Raw genomic sequence first — 10,911 nt, 5'->3', positions numbered from 1 at the left:
GTTGTTCCTTATTCAATGCCCACTTTTCACATGCTAGGATGTTACTTTGAGGACTAAGGTGCACCTGACTCAATACAGGATGTTTTCAATCTCCTCATACACAAAGTTGGATATTGAATGTGGAAGAATGAAAGTTGGACATTGAATATGGAAGGATGAAGAAGATTGAATGCATTTGTTTTACAGTGCTAATAAAGGACATTGGCAGTGCCAAAAGAACAACAACAAGCCTCTCCTGGGAGATGGACAGCTAGAGTGCTCCTCTGAGGCAGGATGCCGAGGCTGGGATGATCGACTGTGGTCATGTTCACAGAAGAGACCAGTCCTTGAGGAAGGACCCTATGCTTGGTAACGTGGTGGGGCAGCAAAAAACAATCTGGCCCTCCACAAGATGAATTGACAGAGAGTGACCGAAACATGGGATTCAAACATGGGAACCATTGTGAGGGTGGCACCTGGCCACGCCGTGCTTTATTCTATTGTATATGGGGTCGCCATGAGTTAGGGTGACCCAGCAACCCCTGGCCAAGAGCAACTTCTTCCGGCTGAAATTGATTAAACCTGCGATCAAGATGCGTTCATATTTTTGGCGATTAGAGTGCGGAAGTTGGAAAACAATGAGGAAGCAGCAGTTTGGAAATATTTTCTTGGAGATTCAAAAGAACCTGGAAATAGCTGGGTAGAATTTTGCAAGATCAACAAATTCTTCATCACGGATACCTTTTTCAGCAACATCACCAATACCTACATGCACAGACTTCTCCAGAAATACTCTATGAAGCAACACCTCTAGTTTGGAGTATACATACCTGTGACAACAGTGAGGAGGGGTAAAGAGAAGCCAACTCCTCACCAACCGCATACCTATTGCCTGAAGGCAAAGCTCAGACCCGCCTCCATCCTCCATCTTCCATTCATTTTCAGGTTTTTCTGACACCAACTACTCCTCCCGCTACATTCTACTTTTATGCTGGTTTGATCATTTGTTGCAATGGCCACACAGATGTACAAAAAGTGTATCCAAGAGTGCTTCAAAAAGAACACTCAAAATTATTGGGAGGGGGTTATATATTAGGGAAGTAGGAACCCTGGTGACATATGGTTATGTATTGAGCTGATAAGCCAAAGGTCAGCAGTTCAAAACCACTCTGCAAGAGAAAGATAGGCTTTCTACTGCTGTAAAGCTGGCAGTCTTGAAACCCGCAGGAGCAATTCTCTGTCCTACAGGGTCACTATGAGTCAGAATTAAGTCAATAGTGCAGAGTTTGTCTTTTACAGCTTATCAGGAAAGTAGCAAGTTACCACAAGTCAGAAAACATTAAAGATAGAGTACTTTGTCCATAGCAGCACCTCTCCTTGGCTGGCACCAAAATCTTTCTCTCTGCTTGACAGCCTCTTAGCTGCTGAGAGGTCTCTTGGCCTCTGTGTATGGGCCAGGAAACCCAGCCAATGCTTCACAGTCTCATAGTCTCAGAGCTGCTTCTCTGCGCTGCCTTGTGCTCTCCTCTGCCTCTGGTCTTGGCTTGGCATGCGCTCTAGTCTCTGCCTCTGAAACTTCAAGTAGACTTTGAAAATACTTTTCCCACTGATGACTCTTCTTATTGACAATCCAGGAAATTGTCTCTGTTACTGCTTCTGAGATAGCTGTCTTACGGCAAGGGGGCTGGTAACCAGACTAACCAAGCCCTCCATTAGTGCTTCACACAACCTATTTGCAGATGATTAAGCAGGAGCTACAGAAACATGGATCAAAGAACCATATTAAGAAATTTCACTGCACTACAATGGAGTGTGAACAGATATGAACAGATATCTGCACACCATATACAGCACAGCATAGTTCCCCGTAGCAAAAAGACAGAAACTATCTAAGTGTCCCTTAATGGACATTGGCAAAAACTAGGGTCCCCACAGAAGCTCCGGTGGTGTATTCATTACATGTGGGCCTGGGACCTGCAGGGTTGTCATTTAAAGCCATCAGCAGCTCCTCAGGAGAAAGACTTTCTGTTCTCGTACACAGGTAGAGTCTGGGAACTCACAAGGGCAATTGTAACCTGCCCAACAGAGTTCCGCTGAGTTCACGTCAGCCCGATGGCACCGGTGCCCTGCTATAAAGGCTGCAAATAACTGCAACTGTATAGATTTGAGCTCTCCAATTTTGCTATAATTCGAATTATAAATAGAAGAGTTGATTATTTCTTTAATGCATCTTCTCAAGCGCATGCATACTTTCTTGTTGATAAACGTTGTTACTTTGAATATATAACTAGACCTTAATTGGATATGTGGTGCAGTGTGCAGTAACAATGGGTCATGAGATATAATTACTCTTTATGTAAAATAAAAAGTATTTTAGAAACTTAATGTGTTTCTTCGAAAGGGTGACTTAAATGTAAATGTTATGTATATGTTCAATATATGCATTGTATCTAGAAAAGATAAACAGAAGATTATGTAATCTTCATAATTTCCACTTATTTATATTTTGTGTTACAAAAGCCACTGATTAAGTATCATGCATCTTGATTTTACAAGTATAAATTACCATAAATATTTACAATAAATGAAGATATATAATACATTAACATCCTCTCATGCCATATCCGTTTTTTGCTTCCCCTGAGCTTTTGGTATAGAAGATTAAGTTGATGAAACCATTCCAGTCCTAGGGTAGGGTGGGGATCAGGGTGGCGCTGAAGAGTGCATGAGCTCATCAGGCAGGATGAGTTAGGTCGTGGCTGATCCGACCATAACTCCAGTGCTGTGTTCTCCAAGTCTGGAAATCATGGTTACGTCAGAGGTCAGTACCCAACATGTCTTTTATCATGTGTTAGAATGCCTTGTTCCTGCAGTCGTATTTGTCTAGTCAGAATTACTCAGGCCAGTTTGGGTTTTATTGTTGTTGCTGTTGTTTTCCAGTTCACGTTTATTTTACGATTACTGGCTGCTTTGGTTTATAAAAATAGTTATGTTAATTTTTGTTAGATAATCAGCTTCTGTTAAGGAGGGAAATGTGCTTACCGTCCATGCCTCTGGTAATAGCTGTACCAATGGACCCCGGGTAAAGCATAGCGACGGGTACTTGAAGGACCTATGGCTCGGCTCAGAAAATGAAGAGAGCGGATGAAGGGACCATTTGAATTCTGGGTTGTAACGCCCTCATAATAGCACATTCAATTCATGGGGTCGTGAAAGAAGTTGTTTCTGCGGTGGTGAGGTGCCGTCAAGTTGCTTCTGACTCACAGCGTCCCTACTGGGAAAGAAAGCATCACTCCATCCCGCCCCATTCTCATCATGGCTCTCAGGTCTGACCCCATCGCGACAGTCAGGATGTGCACATTCCTTACAAACTTTCTTCCTAAAATCTAAGTGTCTATCCTCCTGAGCAGATTTATAGTTGACACTGCTGAGAGCAGAGACAGGTGTATTATGAAAGTGCTTTTGGATATGCCCAACTCTGCTATCCAAATCACCTGGGCAATAAGGTCCTGCCCAGAACACTTCGCGGTGGGCAGGGAGGGTGATTTATAGAATATCAGGAAGGACAGCCAATGTGGTTATCACATGCCCAGGTCATAGCTGCTATTGCTGTTATGCGTGTAGCACACAATGGGTTAAGTGTGCAATTACTAACCAAAAGATGGTAGGTCTGAGCCCACATAGAGATGTTTCAGGAAACAAATTCCTGGCAATCTGCTTCTAAGAGGTGTTTTGGTCCTTAAAATCCAGTGGGAGGATCGCCAGAGGACTCAGCTCAACTCTGCCAACATCAGGTTTCTGTACAAGGGGCTATACCTGCACCCCCCAAATGGATTTTCCTCCCAAAGTGATATATTTAATTTTTTAAAACAAAACAACTGTATCACCTTCAAAGTACTCTCCATTACACTTAATACATGTGTTAAATCTGCAATTGCATTTTTGGAAGCATTTTTCAAACTTATCTGCTTGGGTGGCTGACTACACCTCCCTTGTGTTTTTTCTTCACCTCATCTATGTCATCAGATCCTTTCATGTCCCCCATTCATTCATGGAAACAAAAAGAAGTAGCCAGGAGTGAGGTCAGGTGAGTCAGGTGTGTGAAAAAAGAGAGACCTGCTGCTTTTTTGTGTGTGCAAAAAACTAGTGCACTGAGATAGCTGCTTGAACAGGTGCATTTTTGTGGTGGCAAAACCATTCCTCCGTCTGCCACAAATCAGGCCTTTTTTTTTTTTTTTGTCGCACACCGTTACACAATCTTTTCAGAACCTCTAAATAGAAAGCTTGATTAACTGTCTGACCTAGTGGAACAAACTCCAAATACACTATCCCCCTCAGATAAAAAAACAAAACAAAACAAATAAGCATCGGTTTGGGGGTGTTACCCCCTTGTATGTTGGAATCAAATCAATAGCAAAATTTTGTGTTTATTTTACTTGTGAATTGTCATCCACTTGGCATTAGCTATCATTCACTTGGCCTGTGATTCGTAATGCGATGCAGACACAACAGGACCAAGCATCTACCATTATCCTCACCTTTAGTTGGGGATATATGACTGTTGTTATCCGTAAGGCTTACGTTGGCTGATTTTCACAAGTAGAGAGTTAGGTCTTGTTGCTAGTTGTCTTATCCAAGAAGCTTTCCTGAGATGTCAGCATCCCAATAACACACAGCCCTCCACTGGCCAAAGGGTGAGTGGTAGCAGTAGCTGTGCGTGAGATGCGCTGAATCTGGGTGTCCAACATGGAAGGCTGGGATTTTACTGCAGAATCACCATTGATCCTATAAAATAAAATAATAGTGCTGTGCATTGCATTGTTTATGCATTATTGTTTATTTTCTTTCTTGTTTTATGTTTCAATGTACTGTGAAGATTTTTAAAATATCATCTAATGTTTTACAGGCTTGAGGATGAATAAAGGAGCCATCACCCCTCCACGCATGTCTCCTGCTAATACAAGTTCCCCGGAAGTAATCCATCTGAAGGATATTGTGTGCTACCTGTCTTTGCTTGAAAGAGGAAGGCCTGAGGATAAACTTGAGTGTATGTTCCTTATGCTTAATGTACTTACCACGGATGGAGGCAAAAATTAAGTTCATGATGTAGGTGAAATTAAGATAGCATCTATTATGGTTTTCCAAGTTATTGCAAAGTAATGTGTGTGTGCTTAACAATCTTTAAAAATCCTATAATCAAGAATCAGACTATTAAATGATATTAAGTATCTACCAACCTTCAAGTACTAATTTATAATTTTTCACATGACTTTTCCTCTAAAGTGTCTCGGCCCTTCCCAGGGACCAAGGTGTTTTTGAGTCATTTGAAAATGTATTCAGTTCTAGTGTGTAAAGAGGCCTTATCATCAGTATCAGCAGTAGACGTCATTCCGAGATGGTCTGCTGGGGGGTGGTGGGCGCTGCACACACACGCGCGCTCGCAAACGTAAGCCTTTCTTCACTGTAGATCTTACTTCAAACCTTTAGAGCTAACTATTGGGAGGCATGGCACAAAAGAGGGGAGCAGGAAACAAGTGATTTATCAAATGCCATATATGAGACCTTCATTTATAGGGCTTGCCTCTGCAGTTTACAAATGTTTAAACAATAGATTTGGGAGTTTCTTCTACAGTGTTGCAGGTATTTCAGATAAGTAGAGAATTTCCAACTTGTGCATGATTCTCTTTAATAAAATATAGGGACTGAGCTCTCTCTGGTGGCCAGCTGAATTCATTGCAGTGCAAGTAAAAAAAAAACAACCAAACATTTACTCTAAGCCTGATAGTTTGATGGTCTTCTTATACTATATCCAAAGCCCTTTCTAAACATACAGCCAGGAACTTATTCAATAATTTGATTAACTTGATTACATTGGATATCATTCAAATGGATTAATTCTTGGTACTAAAAAGACAATGAAGATGAGTCCTACTTTTGATATTTCTAAAAGTAAATATTAATCTTTACTTATCTCAGAGGTAGGATTAGGAAGTGTGTATACTTAAATTTGATACAAATTGTTGGTAATAATTCTTCAGTTAATAAATAATTGGCCACAATTTAGCACAATTATTTAAGAATCACAATTGCTTAGATTATGAGTAAACCATAGAGACTTTCTTCTTTAACTATAGCTTTATCATTATTCCCAAATGTTGGACATTTACATTTCAAGATGTATTTTGTATTCCTAAGAACTTACAGAAATCTCTTTCCTTCCAACATAAATATTAACATTCGGTCAATTGCTCTTGAAGTGATGGCCAGAAAGTGAGTTTGCTCAGGTGTTATCAGGATCATGTTTGGAATGATTTTCTAATGCTGAAGTGGTCTTTGGTGTTTCCGTTTAATTATTTTAAGGTCAACTAGAAGCATATTGTTTTTCTAGTGGAACTCCTAAGAAGCATGGTTTGTGATGAGCACAGTCGTTGCCTGGTATTGAGGAGCCTGGTGGTGTTGTGGGTTAAGCTTTGGGCTGCTAACTGCAAGGTCAGCAATTGAAACTCACCAGCTGTGCCTCGGGAAAAGAGAGATGGTGCCTATAAAAATGCATCGCTTTGGAACCCCACAGGGTCCTTTCTTCCGTCCTATGGGCACACTGCCTGAGTCGGAATGGAAGCGATGGCAGTGAGTTCTTGTCCACAATTGCAGTCACAAAGTTAGTCCACCTATCACCCATCACAGGTCCATAATGGAGTTAGAGGGGATCCCAGGCCTTGTCTTTCTCAGCGATATCCTCCCCTTCCCTGTGTGCCTTCTTTGAGTTCCCCAGCTGTTTCCGCAGCTGGCAGCAGATTCAGGTGTGCTTGCCTCTTTTCCTAATCAGGTCTCCACACTCCCCTTACAGGCAGACTTGTTAAGGCCTGGCAGTACTCTGAGTTTTCTTCCGAGGTTGTAAAAGTCACTGAATTTCAGTCTACAGAGTTGAAAGTTGCGAGATTATACCTGTATTCCTGATGTGCTCTCATTCTGTCCTCTGATAGCTCCTAGTTCTGTGTTCTCAGCCCTGGCTGCCCATCGAAATCATCTGGAGAGTTTTTGAAAAATATCCATAAAGCCTGGGCCTTTCCCATATCAGTTACATCAGAATCAACCTCTCTCATCTTCTTTCTTAGCAATTCACCATTCATCTTTGGCCTGTCTAAAACAGCACCTTTAAAAATCCCTCACCGTGACACCCCCTTTTATTAGTTACAGATCTTTTGTTTCTCATGATGAATAGCAGGTCTTATGTCGTCATTATCTTTGCTGTATTCGGTGATTGGATTCTGACTCACAGTGACTCGATAGGACCGGCTGGAAAGACGCCCATTGGATTTTCCTGGCTGTAATCTTTGTGGGAGCCAATCGCCGTGTCTTTTCTCGTGAGCAGCTGCTGGTTGGTTGAAACTGCCAATCTTTAAATTAGCAGCCAAACACCTCCTCCTTGTGCCCCACCAATCCTTCCGCACATTGGATGGTGGTCAATTTGTATACAGTGAACCCTCGTTTATCGCAGTTAATCGGTTCTAGACCCTACCGTGATAAATTAAATTCCGCGAAGTAGGATTCCTTATTTGTAAATCAAATATTTTCGTAGTTAGAGCATAGAGGACATGAAAAACACCCTTTAGTCACCATTACATTCGTATTACCCAATTTATTAAATGAAAAAGGGAAAATGCAGTAAAACATTTTGGACGTTACAGTTATCATTTATTATTTATTATATTATGAAGTACAACAGATGGAGCGAACGGAAGACTCATTCAAGTTGAAATGGCATGCAAACTCCACGATTTTCTTGCCATCTTTGATCATATCCAAAAGTTTTACCTTTTCCTGGATGGTGAGCATCTTCCTCTGGCGCTTATTTTTATTGTCAGAAGGCTTAGAAGAAGCAGCTCGTTTAGGAGCCATCATAGGGCTTAGATAAAATTTCTTTAAAAATCACAAACAATTACAGTACACTGTACAAAAGCAAAAATGCATCTGATACGTAGCTCCGATACTTAGCGATGCAGACAGAAGCGTGTACAGTATGAGCCAATCAGTGGCAGTAATGACAGCATGCGCTGTTACGCAAAAACCGCGATAGAGTGAAGCCGCGGAAGTCGAAGCGCGAAGTGGCGAGGGTTCACTGTATATACTTATCCATAAAGTGTTACGTTTTTTTAAACACGATACAAACTAGAAGAAAGAAAGAGCATAACATACATTTCAAATGAATACAATCATTAATTTGGTCAAGCAACTAGTATTCCTGGTTAGTTTTGGCAGGTGAATATTGAATTTGGATCTTAATTTTCAGAGCACTAAGAATAAAGGAGGAGGACTACGTAGTGCGATCTGGATTGAGTGGGCTTGTCCCTGCAAGGTTAATCGTTCAAACTCAGCAACTCGGTACCCGGCACAACAAAAATGGCAGAGGGATGGTCTGACAGAGCATTAGTGAGAGATGGTAGACCACCAGTTTCAGCTTGGAGTCCTTTGAAATGCAAAAGTCAGCTACTTGGTCAGGGCATGTGGGTCAGTACCTTAGTGATTACAGACTAGATTTACAGACTAGTTATTGGAAAAATTTTCTGAAAGTGAATTATTAAAATAACTGTTTGAAAGAACAGTTATTCCTGAAATGTGAGAACATTTCATGCACATGATTCTCAGCTACCATTGGAGCAGTGAGCTCTAGGTAGCATTCTGCTGACTTCTCTCTGGCTTAATTGCGTGGGAGAGAGATTAGCATGCAGTCACTCCCATTGAGTCGATGCTGACTCAGAAAACCTCGAGGACAGGATAGAACACCTGCCCCTGGAGGTTTCTGACATTGAATTTCTTGAAAAGGGTGAAAAGCCATAGCTTTCTCCCTCTGGCGTGACGGGTGGTTTCTCACTGCTAAAACATCAGCAACGTGTAACCCCGATGCGATCAGGGTTCCCGAACACACACACACACACACACACACACACACAATTAGGGACCAGACTCTTTATCAGTCATTTTAACGTCTTCAAGTGTTATGCAGTTGTAGGGTTCTACCACTATCTATTTCTAGCTTTGGTTCACGGTGGGACATTCTGGGATCCTTTAACTGACCGGAATCCGGTCATTCAAATTATCCACAGCATGTTGAAAAGACTTTGGCAATTTCCCCAAGGTGTGTCTCATTGCTTAATGGATTTTATAAGAAACAAAGTGATATACTGTATATTGGTACGCTCCAACAATTGATTATTACTCAGCAGTTATTTTTAGCTCTTCCCTGAAGTTTATTAATTAGTTCTTGAGTACATAAAACAGTAAAATATTATTAATTAAATGAATCCTTTCCAACAGCCTTTTAAAATTCTGTCTGGTATTTAAAAAAAATTCTCTATTGAGAAAAAAAGCTATCATGGAAAATACAGTAGAAGAATATCTGGTGCTCTCTTAAAAGTAAACTATTCAGTGAGAACATATATAGGTAGTTATCTGGAAAACTTTTGGAAGAATTTTTTTTTGATAGAAGAATTATCCTTATATTGCAGAATGTGCCTTTTCTCTGATCTTTTCACTAAATGCATGTGTGGGCACATCATTGTTTCTAAATTAAGTGAGATTACATGAGTATAAAAATAGGAAGAAGAAAAACCTGTGTTAAACTAGTTCAACACGTTAGCCCCCGTGCCTACCTTTGGAAGCTATCACACTGACAGAACGATCTTAGTATTGAGCTTTTATTATTTTGACACTTAAAAAGCCACAGCCTTATCTTGGTTCTCAAAATGTCTTCAATGAATTATTAGATCTTGGGTATGACTTTGATTTTAAATCCATTCATGATCATTCTAGTTAAAAGTAGCCTCATTAAATCTTTTAAATGTAGGTATTCATCTTATCAATATTATCAATATACACATATTAAAAGTGAAAAGTTCTATGACCTGGACAAGCAAAATTATTTTTATTTCCATGGAGTTATATTTTGTCTCTCCTACTCCTGAGTTGTTTATATTGTTTCTATCACTCCTCTTTTTCAAATTTGCATCATTAATGAACATAAAATCAAAAACCTGATGGTGCAATTTCATAAGACCTTGGCTTCTTATTTAAAGGCCTGTGGGTCAATCTTATGAGCTGTTTGCATGGAGAAAAGATTGGACAGTGGCTTCCACGAAGATGACAAGCCAGGGAACATTCTGAGACTGCCTCACGTTGGTGCTTAGATCGGCGAGATTTAACCCAGTGACACACACCACCGCCACCAGGGAATCTCATTCGGTAGCCCATCATGGAAGCTAACCCCAGCAAACGTACCACCGGATTGCCATCAGATTGACTCTGTTTCACTGACCCTGCACAGGTTTCTATGGCTGTCAATCATTACAGGATCATTCCCCTTTCTCCTGAGGGAAGGTGTGTTCAAACTGCTGGCCTTGCAGTTACCATCACACCATGGAAACCACGACACCAACGAAGCACCTGAAAACAAAAAACAATCGATCAAACAAACGTATTGCCATTGAGTCGACCCTGACTCGCAGTGACCCTATAGGATCGAGTCGAAATGCCCCTGTGTTTTTCTGAGACGTTAAGTCGTTGAGGAAGTAGAAAACCTCACCTTTCTTCCACCATGTCCACTGGTGACTTGTCATGAGCAGTCCAGGGCGTCTGCCCTCTGCCACAGGGCTCCTGGTCTTCCCAGAGTCTTTGGTTCAGATGGTGTCCGTCTAAGGAACGGTGTCTTAGGGGTTAGATGCTGAGTTGGGAACCACAGGGTCACAGAGTGGAAGTACCAGCTGCTTTCTCAGGAGGAGAACGTTTTTGATTCCCAATAAAAATTGGGAATTCAATTATTCAATTGAATTATTGAATAGTTTTAATTATTCAATTGGGAATTCAAAATAGTTTCTGAAACCGATCTGTAAGCTCTGCTAGGTCCCATTGGGTCTCGGGAATGACAGTGGTCTTGTT

The 10,911-nt window shown here is 41.0% G+C and overlaps 1 protein-coding gene across 4 annotated transcripts in view; it reads left to right on the top strand.

Moving 5' to 3' along the window:
- The window catches only part of DGKB (diacylglycerol kinase beta), a 788,541-nt gene that overhangs the window by 186,952 nt on the left and 590,678 nt on the right, over positions 1-10,911 (top strand). For all 4 annotated transcript variants that reach the window (XM_045288861.1, XM_045288860.1, XM_045288859.1 and 1 more), the window contains one exon: positions 4,886-5,026. In XM_045288861.1, the coding sequence (XP_045144796.1) occupies positions 4,886-5,026 (141 nt within the window). The remainder of the gene's footprint in view (positions 1-4,885; positions 5,027-10,911) is intronic.

The sequence above is a fragment of the Echinops telfairi genome, unplaced genomic scaffold (assembly GCF_000313985.2).
Source record: "Echinops telfairi isolate 266 unplaced genomic scaffold, ASM31398v2 ScPeMD7_23;HRSCAF=83, whole genome shotgun sequence".
NCBI lineage: Eukaryota > Metazoa > Chordata > Mammalia > Afrosoricida > Tenrecidae > Echinops > Echinops telfairi.
This window is presented reverse-complemented; position numbering and strand designations above follow the sequence as displayed.